Genomic DNA, 16,433 nt, shown 5'->3' with positions numbered 1-16,433 from the left:
CCCATCAGAATAGCACATCTCTGCCTGATAGAATGCAATACTTTTCTGGAAATTAGCATTGTAGAATACGTCAAATTGTAACAGTTTTCTAGCTCTTTGTGATGTTTCGCAAGTTGAAAGGTAATCATTCATTTTATTTCTACAGGTAACTCCAGCATGGACAGAAAAAACAAGATGATTCCTAGACCTGGATCAGAACAATAACTACCATTATAATGTTCACATGAAAGACATTGAAGATGCTCCCGAGATGAGAGAACAGAACAATTTACAGAAGCCACAGTGTGCTCAGGAGGCCATTGGCAAGAAGGACCAGCGTGAGCTATTACTTGTTTCAGCAATTCATCTACTAAGCTATTAATACAGCAATCTAAAATTGAAAAACTGTGTCAGCATTCGGGTAATGGAATGATCTGTTAAAGAACACAAACCTGAAAAAAGAAGGACCAGTGCAAGAACTAAACATAATAAAAAATGTAATTAACTTCAATTAAGAGGCTACTCTATACATAACAAAATGGAAATTGTTGCAATAGCATTTCCCTGCACTTCGCAAGAGACAAGCTTTAGTTATAACCTTGAAATGATGTTAGAGAATAAGCGAGATGTGAAAGATGAAATGTATCAATGTTTTGAATGTGAGAAAATCTTTAGCCATAAATCTTATCTGACTCGACATGAGAGAACACACTCCACTCAAAAACCTTTTCATTGCACTGAATGTGAGAAAAGCTTCAGCCTTAAAAGCTATCTGGCTAAGCATGAGAGAACTCATTCTGGACAAAAACCTTTTCAGTGCACTGAATGTCACAAATGTTTCACCAAGAAAAGCAGCCTGAATGAGCATGAGCATGCACACACAGGAGATAAACCATATCAGTGTGTTACATGTGGGAAAACCTACTGTCATAAAATCAGTCTCCTGCAGCACGAGAGATCACACACAGGGGAAAGACCTTATAAGTGCAGTGAGTGTCAGAAAAGCTTCAGTGAAAAAAGCACTCTTAGTAAGCATGAAAGAACTCACTCTGCACAAAAACCATATCAGTGCACTGAATGCCGAAAAACTTTCAGCCTTAAAAGTTACCTGACTAAGCATAAGAGAACCCACGTGGTAGAAAAACCTTATCAGTGCAACGTATGTCAGAAAAGTTTCAGTACTAAAGCCAGTTTGACTCAGCATGAGCTTGTACACACAGGAGAAAAACCCTATCAGTGCTCAACATGTGAGAAAACCTATTGTCATAAATTCAGTCTAGTTCAACATGAGAGATCGCACACAGGTCAAAAACCTTTCGAGTGTAATGAATGTAAGAGAAGCTTCAGTGAAAAAAGCACTCTCGCTAAGCATAAGAGGACTCACACAGGGGAAAAACCCTATCAGTGCACTACATGTAACAAACGTTTTGGTAAGAAATCCACTCTGGCGCAGCATGAGAAGACGCACACTGGAGAAAGACTGTATCAGTGCAGTGAATGTTTGAAAAGCTTCAGTCAGAAAATCCATCTAACGCATCATGAAAGAACGCACACGGGAGAAAGACCTTATCGGTGCACTGAGTGTCTGAAAAGCTTCAGTCAAAAAATCCATCTGACTCAACACAAAAGAACACACACAGGAGAAAAGCCCTATCGCTGCACCGAATGTGCAAAAAGCTTCAATCATAAGATCAGTCTAAACCATCACATGAGAGAGCATGCGCCAGACTTGACTGTTAGTGATGCATTTATTGATGATCGTCAATCATGACATTAATCTGCATGGAAGATGAAGAGAAAAAGAACTATTAGTGCTTTAAATATATGAAGAGCTCTAGTCTGAAATTTCTTTAGCAACACATTCTTGCATCTAATTCAAATAAGGGACTGTACCACTATCAGGAAAGATACAACACTGGAATAGATGTAGACCGGGTGTAAATATATTCACATGTAATCCAAAGACAGGCTAATGCTTAATAAAGCCATGTTGGACAGTTGAAAGAATGGGCAAAGGTTTTGCTTTTGCATCAATAAATTACAATTAAATATGTGAAAGCTTACTGCATTCTTGGATCTTAGAATGCTTTTAATTTGTGCAATATTTGTACAGTTGTGGCTTGATGCAGTTAACCATAGTGAAACAGTGGAAAACCAGACCCAACTGAACCATGAGAATGACCAGACTGTCATACCCAGTGTGATGTGATGCACTAGTTCTAATTTTTCTGGCACTTGGTCTAGAAAGCAACTTCCTCAAGGGCCTTAGGCCAACACCCCCTCTTATCTGCAAAAAAAACTTCTTGATTACTGAAGAACATCCACAATGAGTTTTTAGACTTTAACTTGATATTTTTCTCTTTGCATATCTAACATTGGTACTAATTATTATGCATTTGATTTACCCCTGACACCCAGTGCGCTCTCCTTTTATTGTACGTTTCTCTCCATCATGCCTCCGAAAAGTCTAGAAATTCTTCCTGACAATGCTTGTATTGATTTAAGTACGTATACTTGGCTAGATTTCATGTTTACGTCTTCAGTTTGAGCAACATAAAATGGTACTCCGTAGCCTAGAGGAATACGCAAAAAAAACCTGCTGTTTTCAGATGACCTATAGACTGCAAGTGATGACAAATGTAAAAAAAAAAGTTAAGTAGCTCAACAATCAGCAAATTAAGATGGACTTTGGTCTTAACAAATGTGCAAAAGCAACATTAGAAAAGAGAAGCTGAACATCATAGTGAATTGTAGAAAGGAACATTTAATTTGATCTGGAGGGAGTGTAAATTAGTAATGGTAGACGAATGTGTGGCTGCAGCATACAACTCTGCGAGAATAAAACTATGCAAAAATACTATCCATGACTGACTCTAATTTTGAAGAACTCAAGCTGTGCATAATAAATGATTTGCAACCTATAAATAAACTCATAGTCCTGTTCTATCTAATGCTTCAGAATCACACACAGACAGAAGCACTTAGAGGCAGTAACAAAGAAATTAGCACATGCACATTGGTGAACTTACTAACCCAGCGCATTACCAGACAAAATATTCCTAGAGCAGAAGGGGGCGCGGTCCTTATTGTAATTGCATTCATAGGGTCCACAGTAATAGACTTTCACACGTGCCCAACTACATCAAAAGAGGCGATTATACATAACGTGTTATAATATGAAAAATAGAGCCCCGATTCGGTATTCATCAGCAAGCATGCATTGTTGTGGAAAGTGTAAGGCACAAGAACAAGCCTTCCATTTGAGGAAAACAGATGCACCTGAAGCCACAGACCTGATGAGTATCTATTCAAGATTTAAAAATGTACTCAAACTATTCAAGAAACTAGAGCAACAGAAAAGAATCGTCTGCTGAAAGAGGTACTTATGTACTCGAAAATACAAGTGGGTGGTGGACAAATCCAGTGCTGGCCAAGAAATGACAAGTTGTTTCACAAAGAAAAACTGCAACGCATATTTGCAAAATTAATAGCTGCCCGGGATAGCCTCTTGTGCACAAAATGGTTTACTGCATACAAAGGAAAAATTGTTATGTTGAATAAACACAGGTTATTTTGACACCATGAATCGTTATTGTTGAACATGTGTGTACCCTGCAGCAGAGTGGGACGGACATTTGTCAAAAGCTGTTTCTTCACTGTACTGGGTATGCATGTAGTCATAATAGACTGCACCCCATCCCCTTCCCTACACACAGGCGTTCCTTCCCATTTTTCTTTTTAGGTTTTGCCTGCACAGCGCCAGCGCTATTCTAGCAAAATCTTTTGTAAAGAAAAAAAAAATCTTAAAAGTGGCTTAAAGCCCATTTTTTACTTACCTCTACTTACCATTAGTTGGCTTCCACGTCACTCTTGTTTGCTTGCACCTCATTAGTCATTGCCTCCTCCTCTCCTCCTGCTTCCTCCTTGGCTTTAAGTCTTTGCTCCAGCGGACATGGGCAAATTAACATATTCTCCTTATGTCACAGACTCGTCATCACACTAACTCATCCATTCATTCATTCATTGATGGGGCCCATAACACCAACACACATTCGTCTCACTCGAATCTGTACACAGGAGAAAAGCGCTGGACATGTGGGGTACCTTGTTACCTGTCGGGAGTAAATTTCTTTACATTATATACATCTGCACCTATAGAATCCTGACTTTGACATCAAGGCACTCCACCACTTGGTCGATAGACCAATTAGTTGGACTGGTTGATAGTGATTTAGAACTAGCTAAAACACAATTAAAGCCTAGGAAACATTTGTCTAAATTCCAGTACTCAGTTAAAGAATCACCAACTCATTTCTTAATCCAAATTTTGTTTATCTAATATTAGTTTGCTCTGCATTAGCATTTTGGCGCTACAGAATATAACATAATTTGGTTCATTTCAAGAAGACATCAAATCTTTAAAACCTAAGCATACATTTCGCATTTCATTATATTTACCAAAATCTCGAAATTGGCAACCCTCCGATCACACAGAGGATTTTCAAGTCTCTGCGACAATCTCCAGGATAAACTGTTCAACCCACGGCGATAATCAAACCATCAGATGGAATCGCTCTCTCGAATCTAAAGAAACCCAAGGTAAACCATGGAAATCTTCATCAGCTCAACGTAGACCCAATGCCATAGACGATCATCCCAGTGAACCCCCCCCCCTTGCACGGACGAGGGTCTTTATACCCTTTATACTGCTTACTTCAGATCAATATGCAACAATTTTTGGGGTAGAAACTGTTCCGATTGGCTAATCCAATTAAATTTGTAAGTTGTCCGAGTTTTCGCATGACCGACTGGTTTCCCATGAGATCTGGCATGGCAGAGAGCAAATGTATATCCTTTTCTGTGGTTCACAGGCAAAAGTTCCGGAGTTATAATAATCCATTGTCCCCTTTGTAGTTAACACTGTTTATCACTTGGCAACCCTCCATGCTCCTATCCTTGACAAGGAACATACTGCTTACAGGAGCTGAGGTCACTTGGAGATCTCCAGAGCCATCCGATTCTGCACAGTAAACATCGCGCTCACGTGACGGCGGCACCCTCGGAGCGCCATCTTATGGAACTGCGGCCTAGCAGGCCCGAATGCCAACTTAAGCAAAAACATACATAACAGTAATTAGAATATAGAAATGAAGATTCTAATGTTTAATCCCACGTTATTCCCAATATATATTAGTATTTTCCTAGCTTGTAGCAAAATTTAAACAATAATACTCACCATTGTGCAGCACTGGAAGCACAAACCATCACAAAAGCAACATGAGTCATGCAATTCTCTATTTCACCACATTCTAAAGTTAGTTTGCGTACCACTGTTAATTAATTTAGTTGTTCTGCCATGCAATTAGCATTTTAGTCCCACGTATATCTTGTGTTTATCAAGGTGTAAGGGTTGGTTAATTGTCTCACTTCAAACTAATTAGTACGAGTTAATGCTTAGAATGATTATGTAATTAATTTTCATGCAAATAGAGGAGGTATACAAAATGTTTGTTTTACCTGCTCCATCAATCCCCCCCTTTGGTGATATTTAACATCACCACTAATCACAATAAAAAATGTAATAAAAAAGTCTATGGAAATGGTTACTCAGTTCCCTTGTATTTGTTAGGTTACATCAGTGTTTCCCATATCATTCTCTCTAGTTTTCTTATACATGTTTTCTTTCAATTCTTCTAGTTCTATATCTTCTATCTCTCTTTCTCTTATTTCCTTCTCTTTTCTTAATTTCTCTTTTTATCTTATTTTGTAATGTTCTTCTTTTTATAAACACACATCCTAGTCTCAATAATAACACTACTATAATCACAAAGGTCACAGGTATCAGTATATTACCCACAAAAGAACTACCTAAATTTGTTAATAAACTCTTAATAGTAGAAAAACTTTTACCAAGTTTCTCCCAAACACTTTCAACCTCCAGTGGAACAATTTCTTCATGCAAATCAGTTATATTCTTAATGAATTTCTTTAAGTTTTGACTTTCGCCAGGAATGTAAGTACAACAATGTTGTACCTTCAGCATTCCACAGACTCCTCCCTCTTTGGCCAACATAATATCAACGGCAAGTCGATTTTGCATAATCAAAGCTCTCATGGCAACCATTTCGGTATTTACCATTAAGAACCATCCAGCTGTGCTTGTTGATAAACTATCTACAACTGTGGACAATTTTCTAATTTTATGTGCATTCAGAGATATTCCAACTGCTGGTATCAGTGCTCCAAAAATATCCCCTATTATCTCTGACCAACTTTCCCTCCTTCAACGTGTTAGTTGTCTACCTATTTCGAGCAAACCGTCCTCTCCCCTTCCCACATGAAATATTTTTGGGGAGAACAGGCCTAGGTAGCATGTGCCATACCAGTTGTCTGGTAACCTATAATAAGCCCTGTTCCCACAGATGTAATATATTCCAGGGAATACCGGATCATTTCCTCCTTTAAATCCCCATCCTCCCATGATTTTATATAAGTCATGGCATTCACTTGCACCTACAAAGTAATTATCATAAACAGTGTTATCTCTACTGATGCACAATTTCCCTCTCTGAGGCCAATCTAAAGCCATTGCGGGATTTGTTTCTCCCTTTAAATGGTTTTCCTTTCCAGCATCCCAAAATGTTGTATCCATCTTTTCCCCAGACACTTTTCTTTGCATCTTAACTCTCCTCTCCTCTACCATGTTCAGGAATGTTCTCTCTTCTTTTCTCAGACTACAAGTAAGATTATTCTTAAACACTTCTTCTAAAGTTAATTCCCTCGTTTCCAAGAAAAATTCACCTAAGATTCTACCAGGAATCACCTTGTTTAGTTCGGTAACTACAGGTATCTGTGAGAAAACATTATCTCCATCAGAATAATAGTATTCTAATTTCCCTGTTTTATATAACAAACTAGCTAACACACTACAAGTTATCCCATATGTCAAAGGAAGATGATGATAAGTAACACCTTCTGACACGGATGCAGGTAACTGCATGCAAACGTAACAGTCTCTAACTTCCATAGTCTTTACATATTCGTACAGTAACTTTTAAAAAACATTATTAGAATAATCATTTATGGACTTATCCTTGTGAAATTCTGTTCTATCTACCAGTTTAGTAACATGACTGTCATCAATTTTTCCCTTATTAGTCCTGTTCTTGGTGTGTTTTTCTATATCTTCAATTGTTACTCTAAATCAAATTGTTATTACTAATATGATCCAGACAAGCATTAGAAATCCTGTACAACAAAAACACATTTACACCATCTTCGGAGAAACCCACATATAGGTTTTCTACCTTCTGTGTTTGCCATTTCGGAAATGATCAGTGTCCTTTGACTTAGCCTCTTTTCATCCACAATTTACCATTGTCTAAACCTAAGGCTTTGATTGCCTACTTGGTTCTTTCTGGTCACGTGTCTTGTCTGGAGCTTTTAAGTCCTTGTGTCTTTCTTTGTCATTTCAATCCGTGCATGGTTCGTCTTTGTCTCTGTTTTCACAATCTTTGTTCAGAACTTCCTGATCATCCGTTTCTTCTCTGATATCAGATAAGATAACTCTCAGGATTTCTGAATCTTCTTCTTCAACCACTTCCTGCACAGTCACTCCTGGACTTTCTTGGCTATCTGCTTCCTCTTGTATATCAGGAAGTGCCACATATGTCCATTCTGGTGACTTGTACTTCTGGTTCGGTTTCTTTATCCTCTTTGCTCCTTGCAAGTGTTTCTGATCAGTATCTTCTGATTTTTCTTGACTAGACACTTCATTCACTTGTTCAGCATTGGAAGATTTTATTCTCGTTAATTGATATCTCAATCTTTTAAATTTGTTGGGCCAAATTTCTTCTTTTGACGGCCACTTTAACTTCGTTCCTTTCCCTTCTTGCTCCGTTTTCCAAGCTCTTTTCCTTAAAGTTCTTCCATCTTTGCTTTCTTCTTCACTCTCTTCGGATTCAGTATCGGTCTGGCTTTTACTCTCTTTGGATTTTATTCTCAGGACCTCAGGTTCACTATCTACATATATCCCTCCTCGTGTTTCTTCCACGCAATCTTCCTTCTAACTATCCCTTCTTCTACCTGGGTGTGTGTCGTCCCTACACCTCCTCGGGGGTCTTCCACAATGATCTTGCCCTCACTCTCTGTATCTAATTCCTCACCTTCTATTTCTATGATTTCAGGCGGAATGTCTCTTGTGTTTGTACTTGGTGCTTCTCTATCAAAGATTTCTTGTTCACTTTCTCTAGTATTTTCATTTATCCTTTCTTGGATTCCCACTTGTTCTGTCTCTGATTCGGAGCTGGTATCAGAAATTTCCAGTTGTGTCCTTAATGGTATATTCTCTTGCCCCACTACTGAGCTCAAATCCGCTTCTCCTGCTTTTGGGGTTCGTCTTGTTCTTGTTTCTTCAGATTCTGATTCAGAGCTGGTATCTGACTCTTCCAGATGCTCGTCTTCAGATCGATTTGCAGGACCAGGGACTCGAAGAGTATGACTAGCAATAATCCAAGACGAAGTCATCAGATATAGGCAGTAGTGTGTTGACAAACATGTCTCATTGCTCTACCCATGATAATTTCATGGGGGCTCAGACCAGTGCTCCTATCAGGAATTGACCTAATAGTCATAAGTACAAGAGGCAAGACATCTGGCCATTTTAGACCTGTGGCCAAACACATTTTCCCCAATCTGTTCTTTATGGTGCCATCCATCTGTTCCACCACTCCAGAAGCTCCTGGTCAGTAGGCACAATGCAGTTTCTACTGTACATTGAATGCTTCACAAATCAATTTTATAATCTCATTTTGGAAATGCTTTCCTCTATCTGATTGTAACGCCCTGAACGTCTCAGGATCGTTTAACAGACACTATAATGAGAACGCAACCACTTGTGAAGGTTTAGTTATTTTAATGAAGGCAAAAATAATACAAGGAATAAACAAAGGTTATAGTCACTGGAATCCTCCAGGCTAAGTACGTTACCAGCCCACAGCACGGATGGTCCTAACCGTCCTCTGCATATACGCCGATTCCGGCGTATGCCAACAGAGGGCAGAAATGAAATGGCCGACAATGCCAATCGGTAGGCTGTGAGGGGCACGAAGAGTGTTGGGGAGAATCGAGGAGTCAGGGAAACACCCAGCCGGGGTCTCTACCTGAAGGGAGCAGCCGCTCAACCTCTTTCTCAGACTGCACCGGGACGCGGAGTCACCTCCTGGTGATGCGTCACCGATACCCCAATCACAAGCAAAGAAGACTGAACCGAGAGCAGCCGCTCGATCGATCCCGTGGACTTCCGAGTCTGTAACGCGGCAAACACCTCCTGGTGTGCGTTACAGCTGGCAGTCCCTGTATCTCTGGTCGGGCTGGGAGTTACGACTCCAACCAGCAAAAGCGCCACTGCGCTTTGACTCAGCCGAGTCAAAAAGCGAAGCTCAATGGTTATCCGGTAGAGCTTCCGGGTCCTTCACAGGTGACGATGGGGCAAGACACGGCCCAGGGAGTAACGACTCGACCTACCTCCGTTCTTGCCTTACTGGAGCACCACTCCGGAACACTGCTCTTCACTAAGCAGGTACGTCGGTGTAAACACAATATCCGACAGCGTTGTACCTCCCGGTTCCTCCCTTTATAGGGCGTGTTTTCCTTGAGTTATGTAACAGCTCTCCTGTTTACATAAGGGCGTGTTTTCCTTGAGTTATGTAACAGCTCTCCTGTTTACATAAGGGCGTGTTTTCCTTGAGTTATGTAACAGCTCTCCTGTTTACATAAGGGCGTGTTTTCCTTGAGTTATGTAACAGCTCTCCTGTTTACATAACCTCTCAACCGCTAAGCATCCTGGGAGATGTAGTCCGTTTTCGCTGGTTACCGTTTTCCTCCCCTCGCATGACAGGAATTCTTGACAGTACATCCTCCCTCTCAGCGGCTCCCCACGGGTCCAGCGCTGGCAGGAAAACGCCGATGGAACAAGGAGACCAAGCGCGGAGCATGAACCCCTTCAGCCGGTTCCCATGACTGCTCCTCCGGGCCATAGCCTTTCCACGCAACCAGGTACCACAGCTTCCCCCTGTGCCATTTGGACGCCCGTATGCCCGACACTTCATACTCCACCTCCGACTCCACACATACCGGCCTGGGTGTCCCAGACGGCTTGGAGGGTGCTGGTTTGAGCAATGATACATGAAAGACAGGGTGTATCCGCAATGACTGGGGCAAGCACACCTTCACGTTCACGGGACCCATACACTTGGTCATTCGATAGTGGCCCATGTACTTGGGATGGAACACACTGTTCTTTCGAAACCTCATGTTTCTTGTGGATATCCAGACGTAGTCTCCAGTGCGGTACAGTGGCCCGGGCCTTCTCTTCCTGTCTGCCGCAGCCTTGTATCTTCTCTTGGCCTCTATTAGGACAGCCCTTGAGCGCATCAACGTGTCTTTTATGTGTGCCACCCTGTCCGCTGTGGCGGGAATCCGGTCCTCTCTGAACGGATGTAGAAATGGCAAGAACCTGGGATGTTGGCCATAGTTGCTATAGAACGGAGATGACTGTGTGGAGCTGTGAGTGGCGTTGTTATAGGCTATCTCTGCAACCCACAGCAAGTCGACCCATTCTTCCCTGCCCTGGTCCACAAAACATCGCAGATACTGTTTGAGCGTTTGGTTCAGGCGCTCGGTTTGGCCGTCCGTTTGAGGGTGGTAGCTGGTGGACAGGGCGGTCTTAACATGCAGCGCAGTGCACCAAGTCTTCCAGAATTGCGCAGTAAACTGCGACCCCCGGTCTGACACGATCACCCCAGGTAACCCATGCAGTCGTACCACATTCTTTAGGAGTAGTGACGCCAATTCCCCGGCCGTAGGGACTCTCTTGCAGGGGATGAAGTGCCCCATTTTCGTCAAGTAATCCACCACCACCAGTATTGCCGTCATCCCCTGGTCTACCGGTAGGCCCACCACGAAGTCCAGAGATATGCTATCCCATGGTCTATCCGGGGTCGGAAGTGGATGTAAGAGCCCTTGGGTTCGGCCATGGTCGGCCTTCATGGTAGCACACGTAGGACACTCCTGTCCCCACCTCCTGACATCCACTCTCATGGTTGGCCACCAGAAATGCCGTCCCATGCTAGCCACCGTTTTTTCAAAGCCCAAATGACCTGCGCATGGAGAGTCATGGCACCAGATGAATGCTTGTTTCCTTAGCCTAGGCGTGGGTATCAATAGGCACCTGCCCTTCAGGGGTATCCCGTCCTTCAGCTGCCATTCTCTGTGACTGAGGAGCCACCTCCGCCATGCGAATGACCTGATCCCTCTCTTTATTCCCCTCAGGAAAGTATCCGGTTGGATAACCCCCAATACCATCCTCGGGGAAATGATGGAATGCTCGGTCGCAGGCAATGGTTCCTTAACTGCAGATTGACAGGACAGGGCGTCCGCCTTCCGGTTTTCCGTCCCCGGCCGATATGTGATGCGGAAGTTAAACCCCGCAAAGAAGATCATCCACCGCAGCTGTCTGGGAGAAAGGTGTCTTGTGGCCGTCATGAACTGTAGGTTCCGATGGTCCGTGTACACCGATACCACATGTCTTGCCCCCATCAACCAATGCCTCCATTCGGTGAAGGCGTCCTTGATTGCGAGAAGCTCCTTCTCCGCAATATGGTAGTTGCGTTCGGCGTCGTTGAGTTTGCGGGACATGTACGCAACGGGATGAAGCACCCCTGTGTCGTGGTTGCGTTGGGACAAGATAGCCCCCAGCGCCACATCCGATGCGTCCGCTTCCACCACGTAGGGGAGATCTGGATCGGGGTGAGCCAACACCGGCGCCTTACCAAAGGCGCTTTTCAGGGCCTCAAAGGCTGTGTTCGCTTCAGGGGACCAGACAAACTCCTTGGACTTCCTCAGTAGCTGTGTGATTGGGGACACCAATCCTGAAAATCCATCTATAAACCGCCTGTAAAAGTTGGCGAAGCCAATGAAACTTTGGACGTCCTTCACGCTTTGGGGCACCGGCCATTCTTTCACCGCCTTGATCTTTCGTTCTGCCATCTCCTGTCCCTCTGGACTCAGCATCACTCCGAGGAGTTCCACGGATGTGACGTGGAAGTCACACTTGCTGAGTTTACAAAACAGCATGTTTTCCCTCAGCTTTTGGAGCACAGCTTTGACGTGGTGTACGTGCTCCTCCACACTGGACGAATAGATGAGGATGTCGTCGATATATACGACCACGTAGATATCCAACTCCTCTCTGAATACCTCATTCAAAAAGTACTGAAAGGCTGCCGGGGCGTTGCACAGACCGAACGGCATGACGAGGTACTCAAAAAGGCCGAACCTGGTCTTAAAGGCGGTCTTCCACTCGTCTCCGTCCCTCATGCGCACCAGATGGTATGCCCCTATCAAATCCAACTTGGTGTAGATACGAGCTTTCTTGACCTGTTCCAGAAGTACACTGATGAGAGGCAAGGGGTACCGATTCTTTACGGTTATCGCATTCAATGCCCTAAAGTCCACACAGGCTCTCAGCTCCCCATTAGCCTTCGGGATGAAGAAGAGTGGCGAGGCGGCCGGAGACTTGGACGGGCGGATGAATCCTAGCTTGAGGAGTTTATCCAGGTACCCCCGGAGATGCACGTTTTCAGGCTCCGTCAGGGCATACAGCCTGCCGCTGGGAACGCTGGCCCCTGGCACCAGGTCGATCTGGCAGTCAAACTGTCTATGTGGTGGTAGCACTTCCGCCTTCACCTCATCAAATACATCCTCAAAACTGTGATAAGCCTGGGGGAGAGCCACATCTTTTTCTGCCGCTGTAGCCACCGTCTGACTCCCGCTCTCATCTGCGTCAAGGGATTCCGTTCTTATTCCACAATGCAGGATGCAATACGGTGACGTCAGTTCGATGCGATGTGTTGGCCAATCCACAGAGGGGTTGTGTTTCTGTAGCCACGGCAATCCCAATATGACGCCATATTGGGGCGCTCGGATGATGTTAAAATCGATTTGTTCCAAATGGTTCCTCCCACATCTCATCGGAAGGACCCCCGTGTGCTGCCCTATGGGCCCCGTCACCAATCGCCTTCCGTCTACAGCATAGACGTCTTCGGGTACAGCTTTGGGAAGAAGCACTAGCCCTAGCCTGCATGCCTCGTTGTGGTCCATAAACATGCCAGTGGCCCCTGAATCCACCATGGCCACAACGGGTATCCACTGGTCATGCACTCCCACGTGCACCGTGAGAAACAGGTGTCGTTGTCCCTTAGTGACCGAGTTGGAAAGTGAAGGGATGGATGAGTGACTCCGAGATCCCCCTTCTTTGGTCTGGGAGTCCTCTAGTTTTCCGCCGGTACGTCCACCACGGCTGTTACCGACCGGTTGGCCCGATAACGTGACGTCTTCGGTTTGGCAGGGCATTCACGTACGTAGTGGCCTTTTTTGCCACAATATAGGCACATTCCTTGTTTACGGCGTGACTCTTTCTCCGTGGCTGTGAGGCTCGCTCGTATTGCGCCGATGTCCATGGGTTCTCCCTTGGATGCGGTGGCATTTTTAGGACTTCCCACTGTCACATAGGATGGAAGGGATTTTCCTTTTCTCCCCTGATCCCCCTTTCTTTCACTTAGCCTATGTTCCAGCCGTAATACCAGGTTGATAAGGCCCTCACATGTCTTGGGTTGTGGGTCAATATGAGCCACGGCGTCCTTGAGCTCCTCGCACAGCCCGTGATGGAAGAGCGCCGTCTGTTTAGCAACAGGCCACTTGGTTTCCGCAACCAGCCTTCGGAACGCGTTGAGATACTGCACCAGGTCGTTGGATCCCTGTCTCAACTCAAGCATTTCACGGTCCGCCGTGTACGAGTCAGCCCTTCTGTCGAAGACCTTCAGGAATTCCTCGCGAAAAGCACCCCAATCACATAAGATGGGGTCGTCCCTGCTCACCAGAGGTACGGCCCATTGTGCCGCGTTTCCAGCCAAATAGGATATAAGGAAAGCCACACGAGCCTGACTCGTGGGGAACGCCCTTGGTTTGCACGATAAATGTAGCGCCACTTGTGTGAGGAATACCTGCACTGTGTTAGGATCCCCACTGTACCTCTCTGGTGTTGCCAAGGGGACGGCTACCGGCATTTCCACTACTACCGCAGGGGTCTGGTTCGTGAGGGAGGTGCTGGGCGTGAGCGGGTCCAATTGGATAGCATCCAGTCGGGCTTTTACATCGGCTGTTTCTTGCCTGGAGGCAGCCAATTCAATTTGCACGGTCGCTAAAGCAGCCAGCACATCATCAAGTGTTGCCATGTCTGTTATCGACCGGGAGACAGTTAGTGTTTATTAAGGTCGGATATTTTGTAACGCCCTGAACGTCTCAGGATCGTTTAACAGACACTATAATGAGAACGCAACCACTTGTGAAGGTTTAGTTATTTTAATGAAGGCAAAAATAATACAAGGAATAAACAAAGGTTATAGTCACTGGAATCCTCCAGGCTAAGTACGTTACCAGCCCACAGCACGGATGGTCCTAACCGTCCTCTGCATATACGCCGATTCCGGCGTATGCCAACAGAGGGCAGAAATGAAATGGCCGACAATGCCAATCGGTAGGCTGTGAGGGGCACGAAGAGTGTTGGGGAGAATCGAGGAGTCAGGGAAACACCCAGCCGGGGTCTCTACCTGAAGGGAGCAGCCGCTCAACCTCTTCCTCAGACTGCACCGGGACGCGGAGTCACCTCCTGGTGATGCGTCACCGATACCCCAATCACAAGCAAAGAAGACTGAACCGAGAGCAGCCGCTCGATCGATCCCGTGGACTTCCGAGTCTGTAACGCGGCAAACACCTCCTGGTGTGCGTTACAGCTGGCAGTCCCTGTATCTCTGGTCGGGCTGGGAGTTACGACTCCAACCAGCAAAAGCGCCACTGCGCTTTGACTCAGCCGAGTCAAAAAGCGAAGCTCAATGGTTATCCGGTAGAGCTTCCGGGTCCTTCACAGGTGACGATGGGGCAAGACACGGCCCAGGGAGTAACGACTCGACCTACCTCCGTTCTTGCCTTACTGGAGCACCACTCCGGAACACTGCTCTTCACTAAGCAGGTACGTCGGTGTAAACACAATATCCGACAGCGTTGTACCTCCTGGTTCCTCCCTTTATAGGGCGTGTTTTCCTTGAGTTATGTAACAGCTCTCCTGTTTACATAAGGGCGTGTTTTCCTTGAGTTATGTAACAGCTCTCCTGTTTACATAAGGGCGTGTTTTCCTTGAGTTATGTAACAGCTCTCCTGTTTACATAAGGGCGTGTTTTCCTTGAGTTATGTAACAGCTCTCCTGTTTACATAACCTCTCAACCGCTAAGCATCCTGGGAGATGTAGTCCGTTTTCGCTGGTTACCGTTTTCCTCCCCTCGCATGACAGGAATTCTTGACACTGATTCAATTGTTACTGGGAAACCAAACCTAGGAATGAACTCTCTCAATAGAAGTTTCGCTACAGTAACCCCATCACTCCTGGTCGGGTAAGCCTCCACCCAACGTGAAAACAGGCAGACAATCACTAGTACATATCTTAGCCGGTTACATGGGGGCAACTCAATGAAATCAATCTACATTCTAGTAAAAAGACCTCACTCCCGTCCTATGGTTCCCAAACTCACCACTGTTTTTCTTCCTGGATTATATTGCTGACATATAAGGCATCTCTGATAAAGGCTTTTAGCTATAAGCCAAAACTTTGCATTATACCAGGTCTGTTTGAAAAGTCTAATCATGGCATCCCTACCTATGTGAGCCTGCCCATGGTACATCCGTGCCATGGTAGAGATCATGCTATCAGGCATTACTGGTCTTCCATCACAATAAACCCAAACTGTCTACTTCTCGTGGTGCGCATCCTGATTTTATCCACTGTTTCTTTTCCTCTTCTGCTTCTTCCTGTAACTGCCTCACCTCATCCCATGTACTCACAGTGTTAGTAAAAAGCAAGTGACATGACTCCATTTCTTCCTCCCGATTTCTATTTAGAGAAATTTGATTTTGCGCACAGTATTGTGCTATGTCATTTGCAAACTCATTGCCAGCTGACACGTGGTCCGTTCCCTTTGTATGCGCTGCGCATTTTATAACTGCAATTTGTTTAGGCAGCTGTATCGCCTCAAGTAATTTTCCTACCATTTCAGCATTTCTGATTGGAGTTCCACTTGACGGCAAGAAACCTCTTCGGGACCAAATCTGCCCACAATCATGCACCATTCCAAACCCATACTGACTGTCAGTAACCACTGTGACTCGCAGATTCTTTCCTAACTTGCATGCTCTAATCAGTGCAAACAACTCAGCAACTTGAGCAGATAGTACTCCTTTCAAACAGGATGCTTCCAACACAGCCGTTACAGTACACACAGCACATGCAGCACTCAAAATCCCTTCTCCAGTTCTCAGACATGACCCATCGACAAACATCACAT

The 16,433-nt window shown here is 44.8% G+C and overlaps 1 protein-coding gene across 1 annotated transcript; it reads left to right on the top strand.

The window, feature by feature from the left end:
* The first annotated feature begins 349 nt into the window (after positions 1 to 349).
* Positions 350 to 3,556, top strand: LOC146813486 (uncharacterized). The gene has a single exon (XM_085620288.1). The coding sequence runs from the start codon at positions 518 to 520 to the stop codon at positions 1,748 to 1,750; it is 1,233 nt and encodes a 410-aa protein (XP_085476414.1). The 5' UTR covers positions 350 to 517; the 3' UTR covers positions 1,751 to 3,556.
* The last annotated feature ends 12,877 nt before the right edge of the window (positions 3,557 to 16,433 follow it).

The sequence above is a fragment of the Triturus cristatus genome, chromosome 7, assembly GCF_964204655.1.
Source record: "Triturus cristatus chromosome 7, aTriCri1.1, whole genome shotgun sequence".
NCBI lineage: Eukaryota > Metazoa > Chordata > Amphibia > Caudata > Salamandridae > Triturus > Triturus cristatus.
The sequence above is the reverse complement of the archived record's forward strand: the minus strand, read 5'-3'. Positions and strand labels throughout refer to the sequence as shown.